Source organism: Phyllobates terribilis, unplaced genomic scaffold, assembly GCF_046119375.1.
Source record: "Phyllobates terribilis strain yellow unplaced genomic scaffold, ASM4611937v1 Scaffold_11__3_contigs__length_659146591, whole genome shotgun sequence".
NCBI classification, from domain to species: domain Eukaryota; kingdom Metazoa; phylum Chordata; class Amphibia; order Anura; family Dendrobatidae; genus Phyllobates; species Phyllobates terribilis.
In genome coordinates this window covers 130872090-130886732 of record NW_027362771.1, presented here as the reverse complement: position 1 = coordinate 130886732, position 14643 = coordinate 130872090, and the positions used below count along the sequence as shown (strand labels likewise).

General features: G+C 38.9%; 1 protein-coding gene across 11 annotated transcripts in view; it reads left to right on the top strand.

Annotated features, from left to right (window-relative positions):
• The window catches only part of PPFIA2 (PTPRF interacting protein alpha 2), a 446534-nt gene that overhangs the window by 325656 nt on the left and 106235 nt on the right, over nucleotides 1–14643 (top strand). For all 11 annotated transcript variants that reach the window (XM_073651603.1, XM_073651602.1, XM_073651604.1 and 8 more), the window contains 4 exons: nucleotides 3797–3928; nucleotides 9420–9482; nucleotides 13249–13340; nucleotides 13537–13672. In XM_073651603.1, coding sequence (XP_073507704.1) covers nucleotides 3797–3928; nucleotides 9420–9482; nucleotides 13249–13340; nucleotides 13537–13672 — 423 coding nt within the window. The remainder of the gene's footprint in view (nucleotides 1–3796; nucleotides 3929–9419; nucleotides 9483–13248; nucleotides 13341–13536; nucleotides 13673–14643) is intronic.

Here is a 14643-nt window from a genome sequence, read left to right as displayed (position 1 = left end):
TCTCACTATGTCTGTATGTACATGTATGTGCAGAAGCATCTCTTATATTGTTCTCACTATGTCTGTATGTAAATGTATGTGCAGAAGCATCTCTTACATTGTTCTCACTATGTCTGTATGTACATGTATGTGCAGAAGCATCTCTTATATTGTTCTCACTATGTCTGTATGTAAATGTATGTGCAGAAGCATCTCTTATATTGTTCTCACTATGTCTGTATGTACATGTATGTGCAGAAGCATCTCTTATATTGTTCTCACTATGTCTGTATGTACATGTATGTGCAGAAGCATCTCTTATATTGTTCTCACTATGTCTGTATGTAAATGTATGTGCAGAAGCATCTCTTACATTGTTCTCACTATGTCTGTATGTACATGTATGTGCAGAAGCATCTCTTATATTGTTCTCACTATGTCTGTATGTACATGTATGTGCAGAAGCATCTCTTATATTGTTCTCACTATGTCTGTATGTACATGTATGTGCAGAAGCATCTCTTATATTGTTCTCACTATGTCTGTATGTACATGTATGTGCAGAAGCATCTCTTATATTGTTCTCACTATGTCTGTATGTAAATGTATGTGCAGAAGCATCTCTTATATTGTTCTCACTGTCTGTATGTACATGTATGTGCAGAAGCATCTCTTATATTGTTCTCACTATGTCTGTATGTACATGTATGTGCAGAAGCATCTCTTATATTGTTCTCACTATGTCTGTATGTACATGTATGTGCAGAAGCATCTCTTACATTGTTCTCACTATGTCTGTATGTACATGTATGTGCAGAAGCATCTCTTATATTGTTCTCACTGTCTGTATGTACATGTATGTGCAGAAGCATCTCTTATATTGTTCTCACTATGTCTGTATGTACATGTATGTGCAGAAGCATCTCTTATATTGTTCTCACTATGTCTGTATGTACATGTATGTGCAGAAGCATCTCTTATAATGTTCTCACTATGTCTGTATGTACATGTATGTGCAGAAGCATCTCTTATATTGTTCTCACTATGTCTGTATGTACATGTATGTGAAGAACCATCTCTTATATTGTTCTCACTATGTCTGTATGTACATGTATGTGCAGAAGCATCTCTTATATTGTTCTCACTATGTCTGTATGTACATGTATGTGCAGAAGCATCTCTTATATTATTCTCACTATGTCTGTATGTACATGTATGTGCAGAAGCATCTCTTACATTGTTCTCACTATGTCTGTATGTACATGTATGTGCAGAAGCATCTCTTATATTGTTCTCACTATGTCTGTATGTACATGTATGTGAAGAACCATCTCTTATATTGTTCTCACTATGTCTGTATGTACATGTATGTGCAGAAGCATCTCTTATATTGTTCTCACTATGTCTGTATGTACATGTATGTGCAGAAGCATCTCTTATATTGTTCTCACTATGTCTGTATGTACATGTATGTGCAGAAGCATCTCTTATATTGTTCTCACTATGTCTCCAGTTAATTATTTAACATTACCTACAGGTGTATGTTATACATCACTTCAAAGAGTTGTCCGGACATAGAGGTTTGTTGAGTTATCTACAGGATAGACACCCAGACACCCTCCCTGGATCCAGTGCCGAGTCCCCACCATTGCTCTCGTCTCAATGTTTTGGCTGCAGCAGTGACATCACATCAACAGAATGAATCACTGCTTTTGCTAGTCAAAGAGCTGAGCAGCTCTACCGAGCATGACAGATGTGCCGCTGAGCCACTGGTCTCAGTGAGTGGTTGGAGTGATGTGCGATGTTGATATGACGTTAGTGCTGCGGTCAATACATGGAGACCGGAGCAACTGTGGAGAGTTGCCGCTGGACCAGGTTAGGGTGAGTACATGCTTATTTTGTTATTTTAGGTATTTTACAGAGTTTGGGGCTCACTTTCCTGAAAGTTTATATCTGTGTATATCGAAATTGATAAGGATGATTTTTTTTTTAACAATAGTATTTGTTAGTCATTGGGTAGAACCGCTCTCATTCTGTAACAATCAGCTTGTCAATATGGAATCCTAGTCACCTATAAACGTCGGCTCTGCAATTGTTGAAAAACTTGAAACACTACAACCTTTGATAACAGAAGTCACCCACTGACAACAATAGACTGTCATCCACAGTGTGGTAAAGACTAAGTGCAACAAGAAGTGATGAGGAGAGGGTATCCCAAACGCTAGGGAAAAGGGGAGTGGAGACCCCTAGGCAGATATAATATCACCCTACCAGTCCTACCATCCGTATATAGGTTCCACACCTATCGCCAAACAGGAAACCTAATCCCTGTATATTCCTAGAGCCAGGCCCTAGATAGGCAGGGGGTGTGAGCACTGGTCAGTTCCCACTATAAACTAAAGACAACAAGAAAGACAAACAAAAGGGGGAAAACTTAGCTTGAGCAGACACCAGAGAGATAACACCAAACCTCATCCAAGGGTTCCAGAGAGTAAGCTAACCGACTGCTATTGCTCTAAGCCTTCACAAGGGAAAATGAGAATATCACCAGTGACTCCCTGAAGCAGACTGAGAGTTTATAAACACCTAGACCAGGGTGTGTCAATCACAGCAGGAGGGAGGTTTCCGCTGGGTCCAAAATTCAGAAGGATTAAGAAGGCGTCTGCAATGCCAAACGCAGTGACCTTCTGCAGCCAGATCCAGAGCAACTGCCTGTTACATCTGACACACCCGTGACAATGTAATACTAAATTTCCTGAAGGATATGGAACACTAAGAATCTTTACATGTTAATAGTAAAATGCTCAATATACCTACGCAGGGAATAACAAGTGATTGAAAGAGGACCTGTCTTTCGGTCAGTTGTTGCTCTTATATTATTCTCGCTGCTCCTCTGAGTATTCCTATTTTGTTTTTGTTTTTAAATCCGCTATATGGTACCAGACATAGAGGCATTTTTATTTAGTGCTAATTTTTTTTCTTTAACAAGGGGGTGTTCTTTACAAGGTAATAATGAAGAGCGGCCTAAAGATGCCCCAAAGAGAATCCTGTGTCATGACCCCATGGTAAAGATGATAAAAATTAGCACTAAATAAAAGGATTCATATTTCTGGCACTGGATGGCGGATTAAAAAAAATGGAATACTCAGGGGAGCAACGGGAATAAAATAAGAGCAAAATCTGGCCACTTTTGCCTTTTGGAAAAGGTCCTATATAAAATAATATATATTTTTTCTTTACCAAAATAGTGCCGCACTTGTCCAAAGGCTGTATCTGGTATAAAATAAACCAAATTAGAAAATTAACCAACAGCCAAAAATATAAATAAATCAAACTTTATTAGATTTATAAAGTCACAGTTAGTTGACACTATAGATAACACAGCAGGATGCCCCCTGAGGAAGGCTACAAGCCGAAACACGTGTACCAGCAGGAGGAGATGAACACAGGTGCATGGTCTTGTTATTTACTTGCCTATGGGGCTTTATATTATTGATTGTATTTCATAGAACTATTTACTAGCATGTACCTTCAAGATATATCTTTATCTGTGACTATGTTTCGGGCCCCTCCTCCTGTGTGTGTCACCTATAGTGTCAACTCACTGTGCCTTTTTAAATCTAATAAATTTTGATTTATTTATATTTTTGGCTATTGGTTAATTTTCTAGTTTGGCTTATTTCTGTGTTTCCAAATAATAGCCAAATTATTGCCTGTTACTTGATGCCCACTATTTGTATGTTGGCACATAATTCTCTTGTTTGGCTGATGTTACAAGATATTACAAGTTTGCTTTTTATTTCTTTGTGTTATATAGGCTCGCCAAAGAGAGAAAATGAATGAAGAACACAACAAAAGACTTTCTGATACAGTTGATAGGCTTCTAACAGAATCCAATGAACGGTTGCAGTTGCACTTGAAGGAGCGAATGGCTGCACTTGAAGACAAGGTAACCATTGCTGTTTTTTAACTTATTTGATCTTACAATAAATTAATACTGCATGGATATTTAAAGAGAACTGACAGCTTTTCTTGTACATACACTTGCATAAAATAACAATATTGGAGCATCTGTGCTTGAACTTTGCATTGCGTCATGCCTCCATTATTCCTCCTGGAAATGTGTAAATAAACTGACAACTAGGTGTTACCATTTTCCTGGAGAGTGTCCTGAAACTGACATTTTATTGAAAAGAGGAAGAGAAACACATTCAGTTTTAATACATAAAGGGAATCTGTCAGCAGGTTTTTGCTATGTAATCTGAGGACAGCATGAGGTAGGAGTTAAAACACAGAATTCAGCTATGTGCCACTGTGTCTTCAAGCTGTGTGTTGTTGTTTAATTACAATGACGGTTTTATCATTAGAACATTATCATTGCTGTGACTAGCTGGCGTGTGCCTCCTTGTCCGACCACTCCTCCTCTTTAGATAAGCAGCTCACTGTCTATAGACAATGTACATAGAGAGCCTGGTGTGGGCGGGCTAAGGTTTCTCAGCTCTGCTTCATGCTGCATCTAGGAACTGTGATTGTGTCAGAAAAGCTGCACCCAGTAACCTAAGTAATACATCATTGGATTCAGGGTTTTTTTCCTACATTATCCTGCTCTCTGAGGGGAGGTATCAAAAACCTGTTGACAGATTCCTTTTAAAGAGGAATAACAGAGCAATGACACAATATATACAGAAGTTGTAAGAGAAGAGGTTCCAGCATCAGGGACATTTAGAGCTTCATTTACACATTATTTAAAAATTTCCTGGTTCATAATAGCCAAAACAATCCACCTCTTACACAAAGCCGCAGCTTTCACAGATCCATTATCAGCAGATTAGTGCACTGCTGTATACAGAAAACATCCGGCCAAGATGCTCTTGTCACATCTAATCCAAGCTCAGTTGGGTGGATACACCTGGAATAATCTATTTTTTTCTATTTGATGAAGCATGCGAGCTAAATATCACACGAAACACTGATTAATGTGAGCAGGTCGGTGCGAGTAAGTGAAATATTGAGATGTTTGTAAAACATTCATCAAAAGACCTTCAAGGGAAATTGTTTTCTGATGTTATAATAGTCCATTTTTCCAGTTGCTACAGGATGCCAGGACCAATATATTAGTGCTACGCGTGCTGATACTAAATCAGTTCCCTAAGGAATTGACAGATTGATTTAAAGTGTTCATGACCTAATAGATCCATAATTTGTTTCTGATGAATTTCATGAAATGTACAGTACTCTGCCAAAGTTTTAGGCAGTTGTGGAAAAAATGCTGCAAATTAAAAATATGTTCAAAAATAGAAGTGTTAATATTTTATTTTTTTCATTTAGCAAAATGCAAAGTGAATCAAATCTAAATCAAATCAAAATTTGGTGGGACCACTCTTCGTCTTCGAAACAGCATCAATTCTTCGTGGTACACCTGTCCCTTTCATTTAAATTAAAGGGGAATTCCCATCTCTAAGATCATATCGCAATATGTAGTAGGTGTAATAATAATAATATTAGCAAATACCTCCAATTAGAAATGTAGTATAGTTCTTCTGATTCGCTATGTGTCTTTCCTCATGTGCAGGCATTGCAGGACCTTAGGTATCCATGGTTATGACCACTGATGTAGTGACAGTTAGCTAGTTGCTAGTGGTTGTAAGCATGGATACCTAAGGTCCTGCAACGCCTGCACATGAGGAAAGAGACACAACGAATCTGAAAAACTAGACTACATTTCTAATTGGAGGTATTTGCTAATATTGTTATTATTACACCTACTACATATTGGGTAGGCTCTTGGAGATGGGAATACCCCTTTAAGCTCTGTTGGCAGATTCTTAGGCTATGTTCTCATGATGAGCTTTTAGTGCGTTTTTGATGTTGCAGAATCTGCACCATTTCTGCACCTTTTATTTTAATTAGGATACTTGCGTTCTTTTAACATGCGTTTTTGATGCTGTGTTTTTTTTATCTCTTCTTGATATGTTATGCTGTTAATAAAGTTGCTTTGTTTTTAATACTACCTGTTTTTTTGCTTTGATAAAACCTTATTGACATACTTAGGTGCGGATTTGGTGCATTTTTGATGTATTTGCACCACGGAAATGCCCTAAAAACGCTTGTGCGTTTTTTACCTGTGGAATTTCTGCACAGAAAACTCAGCAAGAGAAATTGACATGCTGCAGATTTGAAACACGCACCGCATGTCAGTTTACGCTGTGTTAAAAAGAAGCACAGTGAGCGTGAGATTTCTATAAATCCCAGCCACTTTTCTGGAACTGTGTCCGGCCCATAGATCTTAACAGCTCATTTACATTATAAAAAAACATGAATTTCTCTGGAATAAGACATCAGATCACAGATATCAAGGTATCATGTTATTCAGCTTCCTATGACCTGCATGCCCATATAGACTGCGGGGTTGATCTTACAGATTCCCTTTAAAATATTATCAAGTTTGGGGATTGTCTAATATATTTGGCCCTTAAAGTCCGTTAAAAACTGAATAGGTTTTTGAAAAATATAAGTTTTGTAAGTTTCCTGAAAAAAATCAAATATTGCTGCTAAACTTTTAACCCCTTTACCCCCAGGCAATTTTTCATTTTTTTTTTCCTCCCCTTCTTCCAAGAGCCATAACTTTTTTATTTTTCCATCCACATAACTGTATGAGGGCTTGTTTTTTTTGCGGGATAAGTTGTAATTTTGAATGACATTCATTTTATCATGTGATGCACTGGAAAGCGAGGAAAAAATCCAAGTGCGGTGAAATTGCAAAATAAGTTCAAGTCCACAATTTGTTTTTTGGGTTTTTTATTTACTATGTTCATTATATGGTAAAACTGACCTGGCAATAGGAGTCCCCAGGTCAGTATGAGTACGCATATACCCAACATGTATAGCTTTTTTTTATTTAAGTGGTGGAAAAAAAATCCAAAATTAGTAAGAAAATTTTTTTTTGCTTATGTCGCCATTTTCCAGGACTCTTAACATTTTCATTTTTCGGAATCTCGGCTATGTGATGGTTTATTTTTTGTGCCCTGAGCTGACGTTTTTATTGATATCATTTTGGGGTAAATACAATGTTTTGGTGACCTCTTATTGCATTTTAATGCACTGTTGCGGCAGCCAAAAAATACGTAATTTTGGCGTTTTGATTTTTTTCTCATTACGCCATTTACCGATGAGATTAATTTATTTTATATTTTGATAGATCGGACATTTCTAAAGGCAGCGATACCAAATATGTGTATTTTTAATTTTTTTTAATTGTTTTATTTTTTATGTGTTTTTTTATTTTTTCATATTTTTGAACACTTTTTTTTTACTTCTTACTGTTTTCAATAGTCCTCTTAGAAGACTTGAAGCTGTGATCATAAAAATCGCTTGTGCTATACATAGTAGAGCTTCAGCTCTGCTATGTATAGCAGAAATCACGATCTTCTATGAACGCTGGCAGCAGACCGGCGTTCACAGGAGATTCACAATAATAGGAAATTCTGCAGATCCCCGGCTGTCATGACAACCCATTGTTGCCTTACGATCACGTGACAGGGGTGCCGATGGGCAGGATTTGTTACGCGCTTCCAGATGGCGCTTGTTAAATCCCGTTATCCGTGATTGACAGCGGGATTTAACTGGTTAAGAGCAGTGGGTGGAGCATCGCTTCACCCGCATCTGTTAAAAGCACTTGATGGCTGATTAAATCAGCCATCAAGTACAGGGAAAGAAGCTGGCCCAGCATCGGAGCCGGCATCAATGTCAGGGACACGACCTTTGACGTAAATATACGACAAAGGTCGTGAAGGGGTTAAATGCCTCTGTCAGAGGTTGACAGCTGCATTTTGCAGTTTAACAGCTGTTAAAGGCACATGATGCTATCATCTGCCCGAAAAAATTCGCGCTTGGTGTGTGAGCCCGCGTCAAAGTCAGGGACACAACATATTACGACATCATATGTCGTAAAGGGGTTAAACCTTCTAACATCCTAATAAAATAAAAGGACATTTGAAATTTTATACTGACGAAGTCGATATATGGTAAATGTTAGTTATTAACTTTTTTGTGTAGCATAACTTTTATTTAATGGTATTAACATTCAAACTTTGAAAATTGTTAAGATTTTTTAGATAAACACAAAACATATTGACCTAAATTTACAGTTAACATAAAGTACAATGTGTCACGAAAAAATATTCTCAGGATCACTGGGAGATGTATAAGCATGTCCACCACATACACGTGTATGAAAATTTTGGATAAGTTAGTAAGGGGTTGGTATGTGAAAAATACTAAAGTTTATTTCTGACTTTTCTAAGAAAAGATGCTCCAACTTTGGTAAGAGGAATGCACACATGGAGTAGTGAGAGGTCCTCTTTAAAGGGGTTATCCCACTAACAAAGTGCAATTTAATTGATAGATCTTAATAATAATAATTTCCACAATTGGATGTATTAAAAAAATGCTCCTGTGCTGAGATAATCTTATAAATGTGTCACTGCTGTGTAATGGCTGTGTCTGACTGTGCAGGTAAAGGTCTGATCATATCACATCTCCTGGGCAGGGAAGGATGCAAAAGAGTATACAGACAGGACAGCATGGGATCACAGCTGCTGCTTTATGTGAGGTCAAACATTTCCCTTATAGTAAATGCCAGCTCATCCAGTACTTATAATCCAGCTTGCACGGAACCAGGTGGATCCACACCAGAATATACTCAAAAAAAAAAGGATTGTTATTCCAGCGTCTGGTAAAATAATTCCTTTATTTTTCGTCCACTAAAAACGTGCAAAAATTACAATGGTTGCATAGACAGGGCAGGGGAGCAAGACGTGTTTCGAACGCTCACTTGCGTTCTTTATCACAGCTTAGTAAACTTAGTAAGCTGTGATAAAGAACGCAAGTGAGCTTTCGAAACGCGTCTTGCTCCCCTGCCCTGTCTATGCAACCATGCAACCATTGTAATTTTTGCAAGTTTTTAATGGACGAAAAATAAAGAAATAATTATTTTACCAGACACTGGAACAACAATCCTTTTTTTAAAAAACATTTCCCTGCCTGTTTAAAAACATGTTTTACCTCACCGAAATAATCAGCTGTGATCCCCTGCTGTAATGTCTGTATACTCTTTTGCTTCCTCCCCTGCCCAGGAGATGTGGTATGATCAGACCATGTTCCTGCACGGTCAGACACATCCATTACACAATACACAGCAGGGGCATATTTATAAGATTATCTCAGCACAGGAACATTTTATTTATCACATCTAATTGTGGAAATTATTTTGATTCCAAGATCTATTGATTAAAATGTACTTTGTTCATGGGTAAACCCCTTTTAATGTCTGGCAATGTCTTATCATCTTCTCCTTATTGAAATAAATATGCAAGTTTGACAAGCTAGATAAGCATCTTTATGATCAAGAATTAGATTTCTACATCTTTGTTCTTTTGCAGAATATTTTACTTCAGGATTCAGAAAATTATAGAAAACAATTAGAGGAATGTTTACATGACAAGGTAAGACTGATCAAGGGTGCGTAGTTCGCTTTTCTATTTTGGATGCCACAATTTATATCATAAGCACAATGCTAATATTCAGAATGTATAATAACCAATAGAGTATGTATACGTGCGGGGCCCTTAAAAATATACAACCGAAAAACAAATCCTAAAAACATATCTTTATTAAATAATAATTTAAAAACCAGGTACAAACAACACATAGATGCACAAGTACAAAAAATATATGACTTGGGTCCAAAAAAGTGGAAGGGAGGAGAGAGACTTAGGGACTGAATTCGCCCTACACTGTTCCCTTCCTAACCACGGAGATTGGAACCCTAATAATGCAATGTGGTGCCCCTGCTCAATGAAGAATGTCCCTATTTGACCCTAAAACCAAAAACTGGACTGCTGGTCAGCCGGAACGTCCCACGTATCTGGAGAATTCACCCATGGAGTGAATGGAGTCCTTACGGATAAACTAATATAATACCACCAAAGAGATGTACAAACCATTAACTAACTATTAGGTGAGCACTAATGTGAGCTTAGGCTGTCAATGCAGGGGGATTCCACAAAAATATCCATCAGTAATACTAATAGATCTCAATAAGCACAATAAGACACTGTGGGACCCCAAAGAAACAAATGCATAAGTCCTAACTCCTGGAAATAAATAAGATACACGCGAAAGTCATAAAATATATATCAAGTTATGGAGCCTAGGTAGCCTATCATTAGATAATATTAGGCTTCTAACATTGCAGTATCATCACAGTGGATAAGTATGTCTTCGATAGTGGACATGAATAGATTATACATGATTGACATATGTACAAGAAACAAAGCCCATATTGAGCCAGAATGGCCTGTAATTGATTAGTACTTAGCTTATGCACTTGTAACTTTGCTGCATAGTCCCAAAACATTTCTCCCCTTTTATGGTCATGCAGGGGTTCATCAGGGGTATCTCTCAGTGGAGAAAGAGAGCAAGAGCGGTGCAGCAATGAGCACAGAAACTCTTCAGGCCGCAAGCAGAGTGGACACAGACAGTGTGCATGTCACCGGAAACAGTCCGGTCTATATACGTACCCAAAAGGGTCTTTCTCTTTACGATGCAGAGACGCTGGCTTCCGGTTAGTGGTTGCGAACGTTTGCACTCCTCCGATGTTATAGGAAGCGCATCACCGGAAATGACATTCATGCGCTACTGGAACTCATTATGCGTTGCGCAGTGCTGGGAGCAGTATTGCGTCATCGGATAGATTGGTATTGGAACGCAAATGCGTTCCACAAGTATATTAGATGCCAGGAAAAGGAACAGAACGCTATAAGCTCTCTAGGACAAAAATACACGCATCTACCTGTCTTTCCTGGTCTAATTGGGAAAAACATAAGGATGAAAAATAATTATCTGCATATAGTAGATAGTAATAGATAAATATATAGGCCTAATACAATATGTAGTATATGTAAATATGTAGGCCTTATGATAATCTAAAGTACATCAAAAACATTTGCAATATACCTGACAAATCAAAAAGGAACAATCCCCTTGTTCATCAATAGAAAAAAAAGAGCTGTCAAATTAGGACCTATACGTCAAAGGATGGGAATCTATCATATAGGGTCATATGATACACACTACTGAATTATAGCTGATGAAATTAAGTTATTCGTTAAGACTTCCCGGACAGACTGACTCCGGCCAGAAGATCCACCTTGTCTCTCTCTGAATAATTCTCTTGTCCCAATCACCCATATGACCGGGTATAAGGTCCATTTCAATAACTCTGAAGAAAATGGAATCTAGGTGACCCCCGTGTTTAGAATTAACATGTCGGGCAAGTGGTGTATCTCTAATATTACTGATGTCGCCTAGATGCTCACTAATCCGAATCCTCAATTGCCCCTTTGTCTTTCCCACATAATTAAGTGGGTACGTGCATGTGCATACGTATATCACCCCAGACTTCCTACAATTGGCAAAATCTCTGTTTTTTTATGTCCATCACGTAACCACACTTGTGAAATTTTTGGAGGGAGTGACATATCTACAGAAGCTACATGACCCACATTTAAAAGTTCCCACTTCCCTACAGTCCAACCATGTTCCAGATGATTTTGGGTGGGGTATAAAAACTATGGACTATGTGGTCACAAATTGATTTTCCTCTCCTGAATGTTACGGCCGGTGTGGAATTAATAAGATTAGAAGTATTGGGGTCACGTCTTAGAACCCCTCAGTGTTTGGTCATCGAAGGTACCAGTTAGGCGTGTGATCGACTCATCAGTGTTTTTTGGTTCTATTGCTTTCTAGAGCATGTCTATAAGCCGAATTCACAGTCTGAGGTGGGTAGCCTTTTTGTAAGAACCTGTTTCTGAGAGTCCGTGCCTGGATATTGAAGTCCATCAGTGTCGAGCAGTTTCTCCGGAGCCTCAGAAATTGGCCCTTAGGGATACCTTTTTTCAAGTTGTGAGGATGATGGCTCTCCCATCTAAGCAGGCTACTGATGGCATTAGTTTTCCGATAGATGGAATTTCTCAGAGATCCATCGCCCTCCTTTGTAATAAATAGGTTCAGAAAAGAGATCCTGTCCGTGCCAATTTCACATGTGAAGGTATAAGTTATTATTATTAAGGTGGTCCAAAAAGGATTCAAAGGATGCCCTGGATCCCGACCATAGGCTGAGGATGTAGTCTATATAACGTCCCCAAAATTGAATGTAGGGACCCCAGATGACATCCTTGTCCTGGAACTGTATCCTCCCACCAGCCCAGGAGCATGTTGGCATAAGTAGGAGCACATGGACTCCCCATAGCAGTGCCCCTGACTTGGTGGTAGAATTTTCCATTAAAAATGAAGAAGTTGTGTTTCATAATAAATTCTAAGAGTTTCAGTAGGAACTTGTTATGAGGTAGAAGATGGACTCCTCTGGTGTTAAAGTAGTATTCAGCTGTCTGAATGCCTATTGAGAGAGGAATACTACTGTAAAGGGACTCCACCTCAATAGATATCAAAATGGTTCCCGGGTCAATTGTTATACTGTTAAATTTGGTGAGCAAGTCAGTGGAGGCCCTGAGGTAAGATGGCAATGCAGTAACTAAGGGGTGAAAAATTTGATCTAGGTAAATACTAGAATTCTGGCACAGAGCATCAATTATAGAGACAATTGGGTGTCCTTTTAAGGGGTTGTATTCTTTGTGAATTTTCGGGAGAGAGTAGAACTTTGCAGTCATGGGATGTTTGAGGAGGAGGAAATCAAGTTCATTTTTTGAAATTCGGGTACTACCATGTGCCTCCATCAGTAGGCCACATAATTCTAAAGAGTATCTGGTAATGTGATCCTTACAGAGAACCTCATATGTGATATGATCTGACAAGAGAGAGTTACACATGTCAAGATGCTCTTTCCTATCCATAACTACAACATTCCCACCCGTGTCAGATGGTTTGATGATAATATTGAGATTATTGTCCAGGGAGTGTGCCTTTCTTCCTGTGATAGGTTAGATGGGTTAGGTGTCATACCCGGGTTGATTTTCGTAACTCCTCATTCTGATTTGGCTATTATCCTAACTCATATTGCATGAGTCGTTAAAGGGTTGATTGTGACTTGTAAGATTGCTGCTTCCAATAGGTGGCGCTATAGAGTTCAACTCCTCTTTTTCTCTGAAGAGGCAGTTTGCACACGTAACGCCTGGGCGACTAATATTCAGAATGCTTATAAGACTCAAGGGCGATGTTTAAACTTTTCTATTTTTACTTTTTCTTTCTAAGGATCGATTAGCAGAAGAAACTGAAAAACTCAGAGTAGAACTTGACCAGATGAAGTTACGAACTGGGTCCTTGATAGAACCAACTTTAACAAGGTAATTCTTGGAGAAAAGAATAATGAGATATACGTTTATTTATAGTGGTTACCAGTATGTATCAGTATGCACCAGTAATCGGATAATCATTTTTATCTCTGTTTTAACTTGGCAACCATGCAATAATAGTTTAGATTTCCATTTCTTATCTTTTCTTAATGTAGCCAAATTTTGAATATGTTTGTTTTTCCCTTAGGCCTCACTTAGACACTTCAGCAGATTTGAGGTACTCTGTGAGTTCACTGGTAGATTCACAGCCAGATTATCGCTCTACTAAAGTTATTAGGAGGCCACGCAGAGGAAGAATGGGAATAAGACGGGAAGAGCCAAAGGTATGGATTTGAAACTGTTTCTTGCTGTGCATTAGACATACTTTTAAAATCTTTGATCTTTGAGTTGTGACACCAATAGTAATTATTGTTACATTAAAAAAGTGTTCTCAAGTTCTTAAATTGCTTTACTGAGTTAGACAGTGTGAAAATAAGTAATTTGGCCAATGACTTGCTTTTTATACCTGCTGTAATTCTTCTGCAATGAGAGTTTTTATGTTTTATAGTGTAAAACTGATTTCCATGGTTCAATGGAGCCTGTCCTCTGGTGCCAAGCCAAAAGTGCACTGTAGATACATTGCAGGAGAGGGTTTAACTCTAAACATCCTAGTCATCTCTCTCCAGACCATTGATTTCCATACAGCAGTAAGCTGCTCGCCGCCTCCCTCTTCTCCCTTTCATCTTCTGAACAGATACTGTACACTTATAAGTCATCAGCCCACAACTTTAACAGCAGGTGTCCTAATCTCGGCTCTCTGCTCTTGCTCTCAGGACCTCGCATGAGAGAATCGTATCCCAGGTGCAGCAAAGATGGAAAGCTTAATTTTGTTACGATGCCGAGTGGTGGAACCACTGTGCCGTTGTACAAGGAGGGACTAGAGTGGCGTAACTAGGGACCTACTCTGACCGACCTTGGCTATACGGCAGCTTAGTCGACTCCATGAACCAAGGAGGGAAAGTGGACCGAGGGCTACTCTGAGACCGACCTCATGTCAGAGCAGGCGACTCCCACGGGACTGACAGCTGACGCTGACAAGCAATGCAGATAGGCTGGTAGATGGGCACGGCTGGTAAGCAGTTGGCAGACTCGGCTGGCAGGCAGGCTGGTGGGTACGGCTTAATAGACAGGCAGGCGGATACGTCTGATGGACAGGCTGACGGGCACGGCTGACAGTCAGGCTGGCGGACAGCACTGGGACCTGAGGGCTGGAAAGAGTGTTTAACAAACAAACTCCAACATTTCACAGGCACCT